The sequence below is a fragment of the Pelophylax lessonae genome, assembly GCF_965119305.1.
Source record: "Pelophylax lessonae genome assembly, chromosome: 3".
In the NCBI taxonomy this organism is placed as follows: Eukaryota; Metazoa; Chordata; class Amphibia; order Anura; family Ranidae; genus Pelophylax; species Pelophylax lessonae.
The window spans coordinates 37,833,469-37,854,843 of NC_138770.1; the positions used below are offsets into that span (position 1 = coordinate 37,833,469).

The 21,375-nt window shown below is 45.7% G+C and overlaps 1 protein-coding gene across 1 annotated transcript in view; it reads left to right on the forward strand.

Annotated features, from left to right (window-relative positions):
- The window catches only part of LOC309550283 (uncharacterized protein), a 1,519,274-nt gene that overhangs the window by 878,356 nt on the left and 619,543 nt on the right, over positions 1-21,375 (forward strand). Inside the window, 2 exon segments of the mRNA XM_082250688.1 lie at positions 11,450-11,656; positions 11,762-11,903. Of these exon segments, the coding sequence (XP_082106814.1) occupies positions 11,450-11,656; positions 11,762-11,903 (349 nt within the window).

The window sequence follows — 21,375 nt, forward strand, 5'->3', positions numbered from 1 at the left end:
CAACTCACCTCTCACCCGGTGTTCCGTGAAAAAACCCTACCTGTGAAAATTCCCTACCCTCGTCACTTTCTCTTCACATACGTTATGGAACAGCTGAGCCAATTCCCACTGCACATGCTCATAGCTCTGGAGGGTAGGGAATTCTCACGGGGTAGGGTTTTCTAACGTTACACCACATCAGCTGTTGCCGCGGGTACAGTAAATCATCTCCGCTGTCACATTAAATCATCTCCGCTCCTACCCCTGTGACTTCCCTGATCTCGGTTACTAAATGTAAAAGTGGCGGTGGGTCTATGAAAATATAAATCACGGAGCCGCGATCAGGGAAGTCACAGGGGTAGGAGCGGAGATGATTTAATGTGGCAGCGGAGATGATTTACTGTACCCGCTGCAACAGCTGATGTGGTGTAACGTTACACATCACTACCCCGTGAAAATTCCCTACCCTCCGGAGCTCTGAGCATGCGCAATGGTAACCTGCTCAGCTGTTCCATGACATATGTGCATCGGAAGTGACGAGGGTAGGTAATTTTCACGAGGTATGGTTTTTTAACATTACACCAGAACTTTCTATTTATACCTGACATCACTTTCTGTCTGTATTCCATAGAGACTTCCTGTCTGGGTAGAAGTGAGATCACCACCTTGTGGACCTCAGAGGAACCACAGCCCGAGAACTGTATCGTAGTGTGAACACGGCCTTGTGCTGTGTGTGTACACCGATCAACCACAACATTATACCTACTGACAGGTAAAGCAAATTATAATGGTATCTGGAAGTGAATGGGATATATTAGACAACAAGTGAATATGCTGTTTCTGAAGTGGATGTGTTAAAAGCAAAAAAAAAATGTTCATCACAGTTTGTTGTGTATGGGGTTGTGTAGAGGCAGACCGGTCACAGTGTCCACGCTGACCCGTGTCTACAGCCAAAAGAACCTACAATGGGCACGTGAGCCTCAGAACTGGAGTACGGAATAATGGAAGAAGGTGGCCTGGTCTGATGAATGATGTTTTCTTTTCCATCATGTGGACGGGTGTGTATACGTCACTTACCTGGAAAAGAGATGGAACCAGGATGCAGTATAGGAAGAAGGCAAGCTGGGGGAGGCAGCGTGATAATTTGTCTGGTGGAGTCCATGCCTTGATGGCAACAAAAGAGGGACCTACCCAAAATTAGAGGGGTGATCCTAATGTTCTGGTGGGTAGTTCTAATGTTATGATGGGTGGCACAAGAACACAAAACTTAGTAAGAAAAATAAAATGAAGGAAAAAATATTTCCACCACCATTTTGTTCTCAGCAGAGGAACTAGATCCCAATAAACTGCAGGAAATCTGCTGAAAAAATGGGGGGGGGGGTGCTAATAGGCTATAGGAGACCTGGTTCTTTTCAACCCCCTCTTTTTTTCTTATCAGATCTCCTGCAGTTTATTAGCACCCATTTCCTTTTTTTCCTCAGCAGATCTCTTGCAGCCTATTAGCACTTATTTCCCTATTAGAGAATAAAATGGCAGTAGTTCCAATGTTTTATGTCACACGATATTAGCACAATGGTTTAGGAAACAGAAAATGTCAGTAAAAAACCCAGTCCAGGTAAATTTGGGGCCACAGACACAATCTATCCCTCAATTCATAGATTCCTAGAGAAGAGTTTGTTGTGGAAGTGAAGTTGGGTACAAGTCAATGAAACCCCCGACACTCCCAGCTGAGAACAATGAAGGAGATTACTATTCCAATCCTCCAACCAGTTTTCTGGTTGTGAAAGTCTGGGAGTGGAGATGACCCATCTATAAGGATATACAGTACATACACACACAGCACAAGGCCGCTGTTCCGTGAAAAAACCATACCCGTGAGAAAACCATACCCTCGTCACTTCCGGTTCAGCTACGGAGGGTATGGATTTCTCACGGTAGTTAAACTTGCGGCGCTTACATCAAAACAGCTTATCTGCAACATAAATCATCTCCGCTCTTCGCCCTGTCACTGCCCTCATCTCCGGTAATAAATATAAAAGCGGATCACGGAGCCGCGATCGCCGTCACATTTACATCTCATACTCCCGCCGCCGCTTTTATATTTATTACCGGAGATGAGGGAAGTTACAGCGATAGCAGAGGAGATGATCGATGTTGCAGCCGAAGTGTTTTAATGTACCCGCCGCAAGTATTACATTACACACAGTGCCGTGAGAATTTCATGCCCACCGAGCATGCGCACTTGTCAAATTCTTTCATGTTCATTTACGTATCCGGGGCTCTGAGCATGCGCACTGCTGCGCTGCTCAGCTGTTTCAGACCGGAAGTGACGACGGTATGGTTTCTCCACTGGGTATGGTTTTTTAACGTTACACCGTCTTCACACTATGAGACGTTTCTCTGGGCTGCAGTTCCTCTGATCTCCACAAGATGGTGATCTCACTTCTACCCAAACAGGAAATCTCTATGGAATACAGACAGGAAGTGATGTTGGGTACAGACAGGAAGTAGAGAGAAGACGTCGCTTGAAGTTGAAGCAGAGGAGGTAATGGGATCTTCTTTTCTATTTACACCCAGTAACCCCCCCCCCCCGTCATGTCCGTCCTCTTCCTCCATAGTCACTGTGACGTCTTTTATCTCCAGCAGATGATGATACACACATATATAGTGTGGAAACCTAGATTACCCCTTCAGGGGCAGAACATTTCCCCAATTACGGGGCCGGAACATTCTCTTCATTTTGGAGATGTGTCACCTTTCCTCCAATCACCTTCTCAAGTCAAGTCTAATATGACTTTTATTAGTGGCGGGTAGGGTGCCTGCATGTCCCGGATTGCCCGGTACTGTCCCACAATTGGCAGGTCTGTCCTGGGTCCCGAGCACTTTCAATCCGGGACAATAGAGTGTCTGGGAATGAAATAGAGGACTGGAACTGGTTGCTAGGGCTAACAACCAGTAACGTCAGAGACTCTCTCAGACAGCGAGGCCTGCCCCTAGTGCTGCACTACTCTCTCCACCTACCTCAGCATTCAACACCTCCTCCAGCAAGCAGCGGCATTTAGCATGGACTGGTGTGAATCGTGATCTTAACTCTCCAGTCAGTGCTAGTCTGCCCGCTGTGTTGTCAGCCCACCCGCTGTCAGCTCAGAAGTGCCCAACTGCTGCCTGCTACTGCTTAAGTGGCAGGCGGCGGGTCCAGCGATAGCAGCGGGGAAGCAGAAGTGGCAGAGGCTGTCAGGCTGACCCAAGAAGAGCACACAGTGTCCAGACTCCAGTCCTGGAACTCCTCCTACCCCTCCTCCCTGCACTTCACTGCAAAGACAGAAGACATGTGCTGCAGGAAGTGACCCCTACAAGGCGCTGCAGTAATCCACACAGGTACAGATAACATGGGAACATACACCAAAGGCTGGACCGGGCGTATGTGGGGGCTGTGGCAGGGAGAGGGCAAGCAGGACTGAATTAGGGCACCTGTGAGGTGGGCGATGTGCTCTGCCATTGACATGGCATTGATTAATGGCCATCACTCCTCAGAGCTCCCTGCAGAGGGCATACTATCTGGAGGTACTATTTTACAGTAGTATAAAGGGTTCACTCTGAAGGAGGATGTAATAGGGCACTTTGAAGGTACTAAAAAGCACTCTGGAGGAAAATGTAAGGGGCATTCCGGAGGATGTAAGGGGGCATTCTGGAGGTGGTAGGTACTGGAAGTTAGTACCACCATAGTGCCCCCTTAGTGCCTCCAGAGTCCCCCTTTACTTTTTCCAGCTTGCCTCCTTACTTCCTTCAGAGTGCCCCCTTATATCCTTCAGCATTGATGAACAGTAGTACTTAGGGGGCACTCTGGAGGATGTAAGGAGGCTCTGGCTAAGTTAGTACTGCCAGAATACCATCTTACATCCTCCAGATTGCCCCCTTAGTGCTTCCAGAGTGCCCCCTAGTACAGTAGTACTAAGGGGGCACTCTGGAGGCACTAATGGTGCACTCTGGAGGAGGATGTACAGACCTGCTGTACTCCCTGCTGTAGTCCCTCTGAAAAGTGATCCAGCAAGATGGTATAGCAGTGGCTGACAGACTATCAGGAGGTGGTACTTCACTCCTCTCCCTGCACTAACTGCCCCCCACCACCCCACCATAAACTCCGCACTGCTCTCCTGTACATACTACCCCCCACCATACACTTCCGCACTGCTCTCCTGTACATACTACCCCCCACCATACACTCCACACTGCTCTCCTGTACATACAACCCCCCTGCACTGCTCTCCTGTACATACTACCCCCACCATACACTCCACACTGCTCTCTTTTACATACTACCCCCCCACCACCACCACCACCATACACTCTGCACTGCTCTCCTGTACATACTACCCCCCACCATACACTCCACACTGCTCTCCTGTACATACAACCCCCCTGCACTGCTCTCCTGTACATACTACCCCCACCATACACTCCACACTGCTCTCCTGTACATACTACCCCCCCACCATACTACCCCCCCTCACTCCTCTCCCTGCACTAACTGCCCCCCACCACCCCACCATAAACTCCGCACTGCTCTCCTGTACATACTACCCCCCACCATACACTCCGCACTGCTCTCCTGTACATACTACCCCCCCACCATACACTCCACACTGCTCTCCTGTACATACTACCCCCACCATACACTCCACACTGCTCTCTTTTACATACTACCCCCCCCCACCACCACCACCACCATACACTCTGCACTGCTCTCCTGTACATACTACCCCCCACCATACACTCCACACTGCTCTCCTGTACATACAACCCCCCTGCACTGCTCTCCTGTACATACTACCCCCACCATACACTCCACACTGCTCTCCTGTACATACTACCCCCCCCACCATACTACCCCCCCCTCACTCCTCTCCCTGCACTAACTGCCCCCCACCACCCCACCATAAACTCCGCACTGCTCTCCTGTACATACTACCCCCCACCATATACTCCGCACTGCTCTCCTGTACATACTACCCCCCCACCATACACTCCACACTGCTCTCCTGTACATACAACCCCCCTGCACTGCTCTCCTGTACATACTACCCCCACCATACACTCCACACTGCTCTCTTGTACATACTACCCCCCCCCCCCCACCACCACCACCATACACTCTGCACTGCTCTCCTGTACATACTACCCCCACCACACTGCTCTCTTGTACATACTACCCACCACCATACACTCTGCACTGCTCTCCTGTACATACTACCCCCCACCATACACTCCACACTGCTCTCCTGTACATACAACCCCCCCCCCCCCAACCATACACTCCACACTGCTCTCTTGTACATGCTACCACCCTCCCCCCCACCACCATACACTCTGCACTGCTCTCCTGTACATACTACCGCCCACCATACACTCCGCACTGCTCTCCTGTACGTACTACCCATCACCACACATTTTGCACTGTTCATTCCCTATTTAACATTACCATATTCTGCACTATATACATAATCTCAGACTATTTAACAACACCATCTTTATGCCACACCTAATATTTAGCACAATTTAAGCCATGCCCACTTTTCGATATGGCACACTTTGAGCACTAAATTGTTCTTTTCTATGCCTAAAGCCCGCTTATGATCTTGCACACGGGCCCACTGATTTCATGATACGCCCCCGCCCCAAAATTTGGAAAAAAAAAAAAAGATATAAAAAATCATCTTTTCTCTATCGTTCATTGACAGACGCAGTTCCATATTCTTCTTGACCACGGGGTTATCCTGCCCCCTACATGAGTAGGACAGTAGGCAGGAAAAATCTTTACCACGCCTATGGGGCAGTCACTGCAGGCATACACGCACACACTCTGCTATAGGATTCAGTTTGTTTCTGCCTAGTTCAGGAGTAGGACCTAGTTCCCAGCTGGGACTTTAGTCTTAGCTTGTTTTTTTATTTTAAAGGGAACCTTTGTTAAAAATGTTTATTTTCTAGCTAGGTATGTTCCTGAGAGAAAAAACAAAGGACAGAGCGCACAACCGCCCTACAGTGCCTTGCAAAAGTATTCGGCCCCCTTGAACTTTTCGACCTTTTGCCACATTTCAGGCTTCAAACATAAAGATAAAAAACTGTAATTTTTTTGTGAAGAATCAACAACAAGTGGGACACAATCATGAAGTGTAACAAAATTTATTGGATATTTCAAACTTTTTTAACAAATAAAAAACTGAAAAATTGGGCGTGCAAAGTTATTCAGCCCCCTTAGGTTAATACTTTGTAGCGCCACCTTTTGCTGCGATTACAGCTGTAAGTCGCTTGGGGTATGTCTCTATCAGTTTTGCACATCGAGAGACTGAAACTTTTGCCCATTCCTCTTTGGAAAACAGCTCGAGCTCAGTGAGGTTGGATGGAGAGCGTTTGTGAACAGCAGTTTTCAGTTCTTACCACAGATTCTCGATTGGATTCAGGACTGGACTTTGACTTGGCCAATCTAACACCTGGATATGTTTATTTGTGAACCATTCCATTGTAGATTTTGCTTTATGTTTTGGATCATTGTCTTGTTGGAAGACAAATCTCCATCCCAGTCTCAGGTCTTTTGCAGACTCCATCAGGTTTTCTTCCAGAATGGTCCTGTATTTGGCTCCATCCATCTTCCCATCAATTTTAACCATCTTCCCTGTCCCTGCTGAAGAAAAGCAGGCCCAAGCCATGATGCTGCCACCACCATGTTTGACAGTGGGGATGGTGTGTTCAGGGTGATGAGCTGTGTTGTTTTTAGGCCAAATCATAACGTTTTGCATTGTTGCCAAAAAGTTTGATTTTGGTTTCATCTGACCAGAGCACCTTCTTCCACATGTTTGGTGTGTCTCCCAGGTGGCTTGTGGCAAACTTTAAACAACACTTTTTATGGATATCTTTAAGAAATGGCTTTCTTCTTGCCACTGTTCCATAAAGGCCAGATTTGTGCAGTATACGACTGATTGTTGTCCTATGGACAGAGTCTCCCACCTCAGCTGTAGATCTCTGCAGTTCATCCAGAGTGATCATGGGCCTCTTGGCTGTGTCTCTGATCAGTCTTCTCCTTGTATGAGCTGAAAGTTTAGAGGGACGGCCAGGTCTTCGTAGATTTGCAGTGGTCTGATACTCCTTCCATTTCAATATTATCGCTTGCACAGTGCTCCTTGGGATGTTTAAAGCTTGGGAAATCTTTTTGTATCCAAATCCGGCTTTGAACTTCTCCACAACAGTATCTCGGACCTGCCTGGTGTGTTCCTTGTTCTTCATGATGCTCTCTGCGCTTTAAACGGACCTCTGAGACTATCACAGTGCAGGTGCATTTATACGGAGACTTGATTACACACAGGTGGATTCTATTTATCATCTATTTATCATCATTAGTCATTTAGGTCAACATTGGATCATTCAGAGATCCTCACTGAACTTCTGGAGAGAGTTGGCTGCACTGAAAGCAAAGGGGCTGAATAATTCTGCACGCCCAATTTTTCAGTTTTTCATTTGTTAACAAAGTTTGAAATATCCAATAAATTTCGTTCCACTTGTTGTTGATTCTTCACAAAAAATTACAGTTTTATGTCTTTATGTTTGAAGCCTGAAATGTGGCAAAAGGTCGAAAAGTTCAAGGGGGCCGAATACTTTCGCAATGCACTGTAGCATAACACCGTTTATTTAGTAAAAACAAAACCATGAAAATATCACTCACAAGCGTAAATGCAGAGCAAATCACTTCCTGGTGTGTTCCCAAGACGAATCTCTCCTCCAAGTCCCGCCAACCAGCCACTCGTCCTGCGCTTGCTGGCAGCCTCCTGCACCTGTGACATCCAGATAAGATCCTTCCGCCTCGAGGGAAGCTGTACGATTTGCGCATGCACCCGGTCCAGCCGGCGCCGCACAAGCAAAGCAGAGGGCGGACGGCCAGCTCAAGCTGCACAATATGTCGGGTGCACAGAGGAGAGGTCCCTTGACATGACTAAAGTCTGGTTGCTATGACAACACGTTTCGGAGGAGTGGCCTCCAAGTCTCACCCCCCCCTGCTGGTACCCTCACACCTATATACCAATATGGCGGCCCCTCCCCCTACCTATTATTAAAGGGGAACAGACACAGTAAACCATTATCAGGGGCAACCAACAGGAGCAAGAGTACACAACCATATGTGAACAATAACTAGCAAAGATAAAAAAATATATATAAAATATCATTATAAGAACTGTAAAATAAATATATATAAATTATACACTGTAAAAAAGCTGTGTGTCCAGGGGTCCTGGACAGTAGAAGAATCCAGACTTCCGATCAATATTCTGGAACTAACAGCGATAAAGCTTTGCCTGAGTCACTGGACAAATCGTTTGCAAGGTTGTCCAGTCCAGATTCAGTCGGACAATGCCACCGCCGTGGCTTTCATCAATCATTAAGGGGGCACCAAGAGTTTCATGGTGGCCGGGGAGGTGGCCGAGATCCTTAAATGGGCAGAAAATTTTGTTCCAGCCCTTTCCATTGTACATATCCGAGGAGTGGAGAACTGGCAGGTGGATTACCTGAGTTGTCAGGTGTTGGATCAGGGGGAATGGTCCAAGCACCCAGACGTGTTTCACCTGCTGTGTGTCTGGTGGGGGACACCTGATGTAGACCTGTTAGCCTCTCGACTCAACAAAAAGGTCCAAAGGTTTGTAGCCAGGTCACGGGATCCTCTGGCCGACGCCATAGAGGCACTGGTGGCTTCTTGGGGTCAATATCGGCTAATCTATGCGTTCCCTCCGCTGAAACTCCTGCCGCGTCTTTTGCGCAGAATAGAGGTGGAAGGGATTCAGGTTATTCTGGTGGCCCCAGACTGGCCTCGCCGGTCTTGGTGCATAGATCTGGTAAGGTTGGTTGCCGATGCTCCTTGGAGACTTCCTCTCACGGACGATCTGCTGTCTCAAGGGCCGATCTTCCATCCTGCTTTACAGTCGCTGGCTTTAACGGCGTGGCTGTTGAAAGCCAGGTATTGAAGGATAGAGGTCTTTCTGATTCAGTGATTCCTACACTGTTGAAGGCTAGAAAGTCTACCTCCAGGAAGATCTATCATCGTACACAGAAAGCGTACATCACATGGTGTGAATCGCTAAAGGTACATCCTCGCCATTTTGCTGGGGGGCTAGAATTTAATTTTTGACCTTTCTCCAAAGAGGGGTTGAACAGCGGTTGGCCTGGTGTCGGCTTTGGCTGTGTTTTTCCAATGCCCTTTAGCTACGCATCCTTTGATTCGCACTTTTATTCAAGGGGTTCGCCATATGGCTCCTCCGAGGCGATCTCCGTTACCTCTGTGGGATCTTAACTTGGTACTGTCTGTTCTTCAAAAACCTCCCTTGGAGAACATTAGGGAGATGCTTACTGTCTCAGAAGGTTTCCTTTTTGGTGGATATCACCTCGCAGAGTATCTGAATTGGCGGCACTATCCTGCCTGCCGTTCACCTTATCTGGTGGTCAACAGAGATAAGGTGGTACTTCAGTAAAATAGAAATCAGAAACCACCTTAGGAAGAAACGACCGATTAGGTCAAAGACATTGTGCTGCCTTCACTCTGTCCTAAGCCCAAGCATCCCAAGGAAATTGCCTTGCAATCTTAGGATGTGGTTTGGGCAATTAGGGTTTACCTGCCGGCTGCTAAATCTTTCAGGAAATTAGACTCTCTTTATGTCCTCACGGAAGGACCTCGAAAGGGATTGGCTGCGTCTGCCGCCACCATATCCAGATGGATCAGGGAGACAATGGTACAGGCTTATTCACTCAAGGGTCAGGTTCAATCTTTCCCTGTGAAGGCACATTCTACTAGGGCGCTAAGTGCAGCTTAGATTTTACGCCATCAGGCCTCAGTAATGCAAGTTTGCAAGGCGGCAACTTGGTCATCTGTGCACACGTTCACAAAATTCTACAAAGTAGATGTGTTGGCATCCTCAGATGCTTCTTTTGGCCGCAAGGTTTTGCAGGCTCCTGTTTTCTGGTTGGCTAAGTTTAGCCTTAAGGAAATTACGTTCTTGCTCTGCATTGTTTTCCCACCCCTCAAATACTGCTTTGGGACGTCCCAATGGTCAAGAAGAATATGGAGCTGCGTCTGTCAATGAACGATAGAGAAAACTGGATTTTTGACTTACCGTAAAATCTTTTTCTCTGAAGTTCATTGACGGACACAGCACCCGCCCCTCTATTTCAAAGTGAAATGGGGTTTTTCTTCTAAATACTGCTTGCAATAAAACTGATGTGGTCACTCTAGTGGCAGGGGATGGGGGTTTATTTAAGGGAGTTTGGAATATGTACTGTATGTCTTTATTTTATAATATTAAGATAAGAAGAAAGAGGGAAAATGTAATTTGTAGTAAATGTCCTGAAAATAGATGTCTCCATAGTGATCCCAGTCTCACATATTCATCCTATAATATTGTGAGCTTACAATCTAAGGTTCCTAACTCACATACTAGGGCCAATTTAGACAGTATCCATTTAACCTACCAGCATGTCTTTGAAATGTGGGAGAAAACCCACGCAGGCACAGGGAGAACATGCAAACTCTAGGCAGGTACGGTCATGGTTGGAATTCGAACCAGCGACCCTTTTGCTGCTAGGCAAAATATATATACAAGCATGTTTGATACAATGAATGTTTTATTATATATACAGAGTGGAAACCTCGGAGAGATGATAATATTGTTGTTAAAGAAGAGTATAAAGAGGAGGATGAGGAGTATGGAGTGATGTATTTCTGGGATTCCACACAGGAGGATCAAACCATCCCTCACCATCATCAAGTAGATGAGGAACAATCACTGATACTATCATTAGGATCTGTACATTATCTGCATTGTTACAATTGACGTCATTTTATTCTGTATTCAGAGTGAAAACCTGAGAGATTCTAAAGTTGAAGTTAAAGAAGAGATTAAAAGAGGAGGATGAGGTGATGGAAGAATCAGAGTCTCTAAAAGAACATAAAGATCTGTACCAGGACAACATGGTGGAATCATCCAGCTACAGGAACCCATCAGAGAGATGTCCCCGTCCTCTGTATTCCCAGGATTCCACACAGGAAGATCACACCATCCCTCACCATGATCAGGTAGATGATTGACAATTATTGGTAGTTCTGATTTATACACAGCATATTTGTACAATTAATATTTTATTATATCTTTCAGAGTGGAAACCTGGGGGATTATAACATTGTTATTAAAGAAGAATATAAAGAGGAGGATGAGAAGTATGGAGTGATGTGTCCTGAAAACTCCTCCAAGGATATGATGGACCCACCTAATACCAGGAACCCACCAGAGAGATGTCCCCGTCCTCTGTATTCCCGGGATTCCACACAGGAAGATCACACCATCCCTCACCATCATCAGGTAGATGATTGACAATTATTGGTAGTTCTGATTTATACACAGCATGTTTGTTACAATTATTTTTTTATTATATCTTTCAGAGTGGAAATTTTGAGGATTATAATATTGTTGTTAAAGAAGAGTATAAAGATGAGGATGAGAAGTATGGAGTGATGGAAGAGTTTTCAGAAGGACACAAGGATATGATAGAGTCACCTAATACCAGGAACCCACCAGAGAGATGTCCCCGTCCTCTGTATTCCCGGAATTCCACACAGGAAGATCACATCATCACTCACTGTTACAAGGTTGGTGGGACGGAACATCTAGAACATGGACATGAAGATGATGTGTGGATTTTTATTTGACCTTCTATTTTACAGATGTAATTTTCTCTCATTTTCTTGGCTTAGGGTGAAGATCTGATAGATTTAAAAGTTAAGGTGAAAGAAGAAGAAGAAGAGACTTATGTGAGCGATGATCAGCAGTCTACGGAGGAGGATGGAATTATAAGGCTAATTCTAGAGGAGGACACTCCTACAAAGACCAGCACAGGTGGGTCATAAACATTAAATACATTCCTCCACCCATACTTCTCCCTAATTGGTCCAGAGTAGGGCAAGGACTGGGTGAAATCAACCTGTAATACCCTGGTCACTTTCCTGAGCTGTGTGCCCCGTCCTGTATTCCTGTATGTACAGTATGTAGATTATGGGGTTCAGCTGGAAATGTTGACTTTTACCATAGGTGTTGCTCGACCTGAGCACCTGTAGTATATTCCTTGGGTCTTCAGCCTAATATCCCGGTTCTAACAGGATCTCTAACAGAACAATTCTCCCGGGGTTACTTGCTCTGTAGTCTGCTGGCTGTGCCGGATGGAGGGATATGTCTGAATAGTCTCAGATCCAAGTCACTGAGTGCAGTCTCAGGAGATGGGAAGCAGCGGTGTGGGACCTCTGCAACTTGTGTCATGTGAACATTTACGCTTCCACTGATTACTGAACACGAATATTATGAATCCTGACCCTTACATTGTATAATTTATATATTTCACGTTACATACTCCTGACCCCTGCACTATATCCACTTGCCGAGCATCCACAGTATATTTACTGTGGTCGGGCAGCATGTACAGGCAAAATAACGTACCTGTACATCATTTTTCCAGCAATATGAGGATACTAGGACTCGGGGCCCGATGATCATGTGATCGCTATGCTTAGTATGATTCATAACAGCTTTGCTTCCTTTACTATTAAACTGTGATTGGCCCACATCTATCACATGGTAACTAGGCCAATCACAGCACCCTTTACCATGTGATTATCTGTAGCCAATCATAGATCATTAGTATTCATAGCTGTCATGAACTAAATCCATTCATGACGGTTCAAAGCATTGCTGGTACAACGATCATTGTTCCTTCATTCAACGTTTAAAAAAAACTGAAGTACTCAGATTAAAGTATTAAATAAAAAAGTATAAAAAAAATGTTAAACATTTTTTAAAATATTGAATAAAACATTTTTTAAACTTTTGTTTAGTTTTTTTGTTTTAACATGCTGTCACCAGTCAGTGTCCCTGATCACCGCCACACCAGTCCCATCATGATGATTTACTGAACTAGTGACAACATGGGGAAAACATTTTTAATAATTTCTTTTGTTTTCCAAAAAATTGTGACAAAAAAATTACAACTTCAAAAAAGTTAGTATACCTCTTACTAAATACCTTGGACTGTCTACTTTTCAAAAAGGGGTCATTTGGGAGGGGAGGGTTATTTGTACTGCCCTGACATTTTAGGGCTGCCAGTACATCAATTTTCATATATATACAGTATTTCACAAAAGCAAGTACACCCCTCACATTTTCATAAATATTTTATTATATCTTTTCGTGTGACAACACTGAAGAAATGACACTTTGCTACAATGTAAAGTAGTGAGTGTACAGCTTGTATAACAGTGTAAATTGTAGCAAAGTGTCATTTCTTCAGTGTTGTCACACGAAAAGATAGAATAAAATATTTACAAAAATGTGAGAAGTGTACTCACTTTTGTGAGATACTGTATATATCCCATAGTTTGCGGATACTATACCTTTCCTACAGACTAAATAATATACACCGATTTTTTATTTTTACCAAAGACATGTAGCAAAATACATTTTGGCCTAAATTTGTGACAAATTTGATTTTATTGGATATGTATTATGACAGAAAGTAGATGTGACGAACTAGCGCAGAGAGAGGCAAATCACAAGGAACCCAATGCATGGACGTTTATTGGGAGACTTTGGGGAACAGGAGGGGTGGTGTTGAGCCACTGCACACTTAATCAGTCTAAAAGGTAGCAATGGTCATGCTGCAGATAAGTAGTTTGCGGGCACCATGGGTGAGCAGTTCACAGGGTAGCGATAAGGCATGGCAAGGGGTGTGATCCTTTGAGCAGTAGAACAACACAGTTTGGGGGAATGGTCCACAGGGCTACAGGTCCCTCAGAGTGGTAGTATGGCACAGCATATATAAACAGTTCTCATGGTAGCAATGGGCATGGCATGAATAGAAAGTTCACAGGATGACAGTGGGCACAGCGTAGATCAAAGGTAGCTGTATGGCACAGGAGATGACCTTCAGGGTGATAGCAAGGAGCTTTGATAATGCACAACAAAAAGGAAACAGTTCACAAGGCAACAATAAGATACAGCCAGGGGGGCTTCAGGAATAAGGGTTCAAAGACTCACACTGTGGAAGTCCAACTGCCCTGAGTAGTGGATGTGGGAGTCTTGGCATCAGGGGATCCAGGCAGGGCAATCCAAGGAGGGTCCAAGGCACACAGCAGAGGGAGCAGGCAGGGCAATCCAAGGAGGGCTCTGGGCACAGAACAGGCAGGGCAATCCAAGGAGGGCTCTGGGCACACAGCAGACAGAACAGGCAGGGCAATCCAAGGAGGGCTCTGGGAACACAGCAGAGGGAGCAGGCAGGGCAATCCAAGGAGAGCTCTGGGCACACAGCAGACAGAACAGGCAGGGCAATCCAAGGAGGGCTCTGGGCACACAGCAGACAGAACAGGCACAGCAATCCAAGGAGGGTCCTGGGCACACAGCAGAGGGAGCAGGCAGGGCAATCCAAGGAGGGTCCTGGGCACACAGCAGAGGGAGCAGGCAGGGCAATCCAAGGAGGGCTCTGGGCACACAGCAGACAGAACAGGCAGGGCAATCATAGGAGGGCTCTGGGCACACAGCAGACCGAATAGGCAGGGCAGTCCAAGGAGGGCTGTGAGCAAACAGCAGAGGGAGCAGGCAGGGCAGTCCAAGGAGGGCTGTGAGCACACAGCAGAGGGAGCTGGCAGGGCAATCCAAGGAGGACTCTGGGCACATAGCAGACAGAATAGGCAGGGCAATCCAAGGAGGGCTCTGGGCACACAGCAGACAGAAAAGGCAGGGCATTCCAAGGAGGGCTCTGGGCACACAGCAGACAGAATAGGCAGGGCAATCCAAGGAGGGCTCTGGGCACACAGCAGACAGAAAAGGCAGGGCAATCCAAGGAGGGCTCTGGGCACACAGCAGACAGAATAGGCAGGGCAATCCAAGGAGGGCTCTGGGCACACAGCAGAGGGAGCAGGCAGGGCAATTGAATGAGGGCTCTGGGCACACGGCAGACAGAACAGGCAGGGCAATCCAAGGAGGGCTTTGGGCACATAGCAGACAGAACAGGCAGGGCAATCCAAGAAGGGCTCTGGGCACACGGCAGACAGAACAGGCAGGGCAATCCAAGGAGGGCTATGGGCACATAGCAGAGGGAGCAGGCAGGGCAATCCAAGGAGGGCTCTGGGCACATAGCAGACAGAACAGGCAGGGCAATCCAAGGAGGGCTCTGGGCACACGGCAGACAGAACAGGCAGGGCAATCCAAGGAGGGCTCTGGGCACAGAGCAGAGGGAGCAGGCAGGGCAATCCAAGGAGGGCTCTGGGCACACAGCAGACAGAACAGGCAGGGCAATCCAAGGAGGGATCTGGGCATGGGGCAGACAGAACAGGCAGGGCAATCCAAGGAGGGCTCTGGGCACATGGCAGACAGAACAGGCAGGGCAATCCAAGGAGGGCTCTGGGCACACAGCAGACAGGACAGGCAGGGTAATCCAAGGAGGGCTCTGGGCACAGAGCAGAGGGAGCAGGCAGGGCAATCCAAGGAGGGCTTTGGGCACACAGCAGACAGAACAGACAGGGCAATCCAAGGAGGGCTCTGGGCACACAGCAGAGGGAGCAGGCAGGGCAATCCAAGGAGGGCTCTGGGCACACAGCAGACAGAACAGGCAGGGCAATCCAAGGAGGGCTGTGAGCACACAGCAAACAGAACAGGCAGGGCAATCCAAGGAGGGCTCTGGGCACACAGCAGACAGAACAGGCAGGGCATTTCAAGGAGGGCTCTGGGCACACAGCAAACAGATCAGGCAGGGAAATCCAAGGAGGGCCCTGGGCACACAGCAGAGGGAGCAGGCATAGAGATCTGAGGGGGGATCTGGGCACACAATAGTCCTGGGCCCTCACAGGTTTTGGCAGCACATGGCTCCCACAGAAAAGGATCTAGAAAGTGGGAAAAGGGGGGGGGGGGTTCCAACTGTCTAGAAAGCAGAACAGACAATAAGGAACTATACGTCCCAACTGAGAAAAGTCTGCCCCTTTCTGGCAGCATAGGGAAATTAAATTTTACTTTGAATTCAGCTAGGACTAGCCCACAACGAGATCAACTTTACCTCCCACCCCCTGCAGGTTACAGGAACAAATACAAACAAAAGAAAGCTCTATTTGTGTGGAAAAAAAATGATAAACAGTATTGCATGACTACGCATTAGCAAGTAGCACAGTGCTGAATAGCAAAAAATGCTCTTGTCATGAAGGAGGTAAAACCTTACATAGCTCAACTGGATATACAATATCTTGTACATTACATGCCTCTGACCCCTGCACTATATATTCCATATTGTACATTACATGCCCCTGACCCCTGCATTATATACTCTATGTTGTAAATTACATGCCCCTTACCCCTGCACTATATACTCTATGTTGTACATTACATGCCCCTGACCCCTGCACTATATACTCTATGTTGTACACTACATGCCTCTGACCCCTGCACTATATACTCTATGTTGTACATTACATGCCCCTGACCCCTGCACTATATACTCTATGTTGTACATTACTTGCCTCTGACCCCTGCACTATATACTCTATGTTGTACATTACATACTCCTGACCCCTGTTCTATATATTCTGTTTTACATTACATATTCCTGACCCCTGCACTAAATACTCTGTGTTGTACATTACATATTCCTGACCCCTGCATTATATACTCTATGTTGTACATTACATACTCCTGACCCCTGAACTATATACTCTATGTTGTACATTACATACTCCTGACCCCTGCTCTATATACTTTGTTTTACATTTCATATTCCTGACCCCTGCACTATATACTCTTGTGTTGTACATTACATACTCCTGACCCCTGCACTGTATACTCTGTGTTGTACATTACATACTCCTGACCTCTAAAAATGTTATGTTTTTTCTTCCAACAGATAAGAAGGTTTCCTGTACTGAGTGTGGGAAGGGTTTCCACTCTAAATCCAAACTTAATGTGCATAAAAGAACTCATACAGGGGAAAAACCGTTTTCCTGTTCTGAGTGTGGAAAATGTTTTTCACAGAAGGCCAATCTTTACAAACATGAGAAGTCTCACACGGGGGAGAAGAAGTTTTCCTGTACTGAGTGTGGGAAACGTTTTTCACAGAAGCCCCATCTTTATGCACATCAGAGATCTCACACAGGGGAGAAGCCGTATTCCTGTCCTGACTGCGAGAAATGTTTTTCACAGAAGTCTCATTTTTACAGACATCAGAGGTCTCACACAGGGGAGAATCCGTATTCCTGTCCTCAGTGCGGAAAATGCTTTTCAGATAAATCCGGTCTTTACAGACATCAGAGATCTCACACAGGAGAGAAGCCGTATTCCTGTCCTGAGTGTGGGAGATGTTTTTCAGTGAAGTGCAATCTTTCCAGACATCAGAAATCTCACACGGGAGAGAAGCCACTTTCCTGTCCTGAGTGAGGGAATTGTTACTCACTGAAGTCCTGTCTTCCTGTACATCAGAGCTCTCCCACGGGGGAGAAGCCACTTTCCTGTCCTGAGTGAAGGAAATGTTCCTCACTGAAGTCCTGTCTTCCTGTACATCAGGGATCCCACACAACCTGCGAGGTGTATTAGTGTCTTGGGTGCGGGAAATGTCTTCTGTATGAATTGCTGGACATCACAGCTCTAATTTGGGGAAGAAGCACACCCTGATATACACATCAGATATACTCCATGGCTGATCTTCATCATGTAAGAAACCCTTCATAAGGAGATCAGAGTTGGCTGTTTGTTGGCTGAGTAACCTTTGTGGTGTAAAGACGAAGAGGTATATTTTTGAAAAAATAGGTGAATGAATGTGCCAAACCTGCACTCATCCTGGCATGGATAGTCTGTAAACACTTATGTACAAATCAGAGCCTCAGAAGATGGATTCCCGCAACCTCAACTAGAGAGAAACTGACTACCTTCCAGGTACCATAAATGGTTATTGTAAGGACCTATCGTACGTTTACCTCGATTATAAAGGGAAAAGAACAGAACATCTGGACTAAATGGGATTGTTTTCATGTTTGCAAACCCCAATACTTAACCAGAAGGACAACCGTTCCTATATCAAGGCGATTCAACCTGGTGTGCACCTAATATATATTCATTGACTAACCTCACTGGTTTGTGGCTGAGGAGATCCCAAAGACAACCCGTGTTTATTCAGCTTTGAATCAGGACAATAGAGGAACCAAATAGTTAATTACCCACCCAAATGAACTCAGTTATAACCTCAAGACAAAATTCCAGAATATATAGAAACAATATATATATATATATTACATTTTTTTGAGATTGTTATATTCAAGGGATCCGGTTACAGTATCTCACCAAAGTGAGTACACCCCTCAACCCCTTTGTAAATATTTTATTCTATCTTTTCATGTGACAACACTGAAGAAATTACACTTTGCTACAATGTAAAGTAGTGAGTGTACAGCTTGTATAACAGTGTAAATTTGCTGTCCCCTCAAAATAACTCAACACACAGCCATTAGGGTCTAAACCGCTTGCAAAAAAAGTGAGTACACCCCTAAGTGACAATGTCCAAATTGGCCCAAATTAGCCATTTTCCCTCCCTGGGACCCATGTGACTCGTTAGTGTTACAAGCTATCAGGTGTGAATGGGGAGCAGGTGTGTTAAATTTGGTGTTATGGCTCTCACTCTCTCATACTGGTCACTAGAAGTTCAACATGGCACCTCATGGCAAAGAACTCTCTGAGGATCTGAAAAAAAATAATTGTTGCTCTACATAAAGATGGCCTAGGCCAGTGATGGGGAACCTTGGCACCCCAAATGTTTTGGAACTACATTTCCCATGATGCTCGACTACACTGCAGAGTGCATGAGCATCATGGGTAATGTAGTTCCAAAACATCTGGGGTGCCAAGGTTCCCCATCACTGGCCTAGGCTATAAGAAGATTGCCAAGACCCTGAAACTGAGCTGTAGCACGGGGGCCAAGACAGGTTCCACTCTGAATAGGCCTCACCATGATCAACCAAAGAAGTTGAATGTATGTGCTCAGCGTCATATCCAGAGGTTGTCTTTGGCAAATAGAAGTGTGAGTGCTGCCAGCATTGCTGCAGAGGTTGAAGGGGTGGGGGTCAGCCTGTCAGTGTTCAGACCATAAGCCGCACACTGCATCAAATTGGTCTGCATGGCTGTCGTCCCAGAAGGAAGCCTCTTCTAATGATGATGCACAAGAAAGCCCAAAAACAGTTTGCTGAAGACAAGCAAACTAAGGACATGAATTACTGGAACCATGTCCTGTGGTCTGATGAGACCAAGATCAACTTATTTGGTTCAGCTGGTGTCAAGCATGTGTGGTGGCAACGAGGGAGTCAAGCATGGTGGTGGGAGTGTCTTGGTCTGGGGTTGCATAAGTGCTGTCGGCACTGGGGAGCCTTTCAGTTCATTGAGGGAACCATGAATGCCAACATGTACTATGACATACTGAAGCAGAGCATGATCCCCTCCCTTCGGAGACTGGGCCACAAGGCAGTATTCCAACATAAAGACCCCAAACACCCCTCTAAGTTGACCACTGCCTTGCTAAAGAAGCTGAGGGTAAAGGTGATGGACTGGCCAAGCATGTCTCCAGACCTAAACGCTATTGAGCATCTGTCGGGCATCCTCAAACAGAAGGTGGAGGAGTGCATGGTCTCTAACATCCACCAGCTCGTCCACATGTCGTCATGGAGGACTGGAAGAGGACTCCAGTGGCAACCCATGAAGCTCTGGTGAGCTCCATGCCCAAGAGGGTTAAGGCAGTGCTAGAAAATAATGGTGGCCACACAAAATATTGAAACATTGGGCCCAATTTGGACATTTTCACTTAGGGTTGAGCTTTGTGAGATACTGTATATCTAAGACCAATAACATAAGCAATTCTCATTAAAATTTTCAAAGGAGGTTGATTCATCAATAGAAGATTGTCATCTATCAGGTCACAAGGAAATATAATATGATATCATCTATGAGATATCATACTTCACTACAAGGGATGTGATATATTCAGATTGCAATAGAGCTTTTGCCTAAATATTATCGGGGTAATGGAGAAAAGAGTTTTATTCATGAATAAATGATATTTGCATCATGATGAATAACCACACGGATCCCATTCTTCTACAACCAGCAGATTGGCCGGTATTACCACGATGCACCAGATAAGTTATAAAGGAAAGCTGCCATCATATCACCTCCAATATGGCTTATAGTAATTCTATCAAGAGACAAAATAAAAGTTCCAAATAAATCTGATCCTTACAGGCAGTCCGATTCTCATTCCAAAGACTGGGATGACCCCTAGTGGACAGGTGAAGAAACAACCAATTACCTCCCACATTTGACTGGCTAATCAGAGGACAATCAATATTGAATGAGGTGTGGTATGGACTCAAATGGTGTAAAAATAGAAGACACTGAAAAAAATAAACCCCCTTTCTTGATCACACCATGCTGACCACTAATACATCTGAAAGACGTGACCCTTCTTGCTGTATGAGACGAACCACCATTCTTATCCAATCACACAATGAACATTTTCTTTGGAAGAGGTGGTGAGATAGACTATTCTATAGCATCGCTACTAAATTTTCTTCCTTCCTAAATCTTATTAATGATATTTTATGACTAGCGTTTTATTATTGGTATTGTTTACGTTGTGCAGGGTGAAGTCATCTAACTTTTCCCACATGTTCATCTATTTTGTATTTTGAAATTGTATTGTGTATGGTGAAATTGGGTGCAAATCTGTGTTGAAACTAGATTGTTATTGCCGGTATAACTTGGTTGTTTGTTTATTGTTCATGCTGAATACAGGAAACCTATTGTCTTTAGAACACATTTAATTGTAGTAAGTGTTTTGCTTATTTGAGCTAAAGGGCCGTACACACTTGACGAAAATCGAACAAAATATCCTCCGATTTCTCTCTGTCTTCTCAGCGTTCATTACCATTTTTAGTCAACAGTGCATAAATGTTCACGAAATTTCTCGTCCGATTTTTCTTTTTTTTTGGCACATTTGTTCCTAGACTTCCGGGTTGTCAGCAACTTCAGATCATGCGCGGTCTTTCGTATCTGATTTTTCACGGACGTACTGCATACACATTAAACGAAAATCGGTCGTCTGGGGACGGACGAAAAACATTTTTGGGGTTTACATAGAAACATAGAATGTGTCAGCAGATAAGAACCATTTGGCCCATCTAGTCTGCCCAATATATCTGAATCCTATGAATAGTCCCTGGTCCTATCTTATATGAAGGATAGCCTTATGCCTATCCCATGCATGCTTAAACTCCTTCACTGTATTTGCAGCTACCACTTCTGC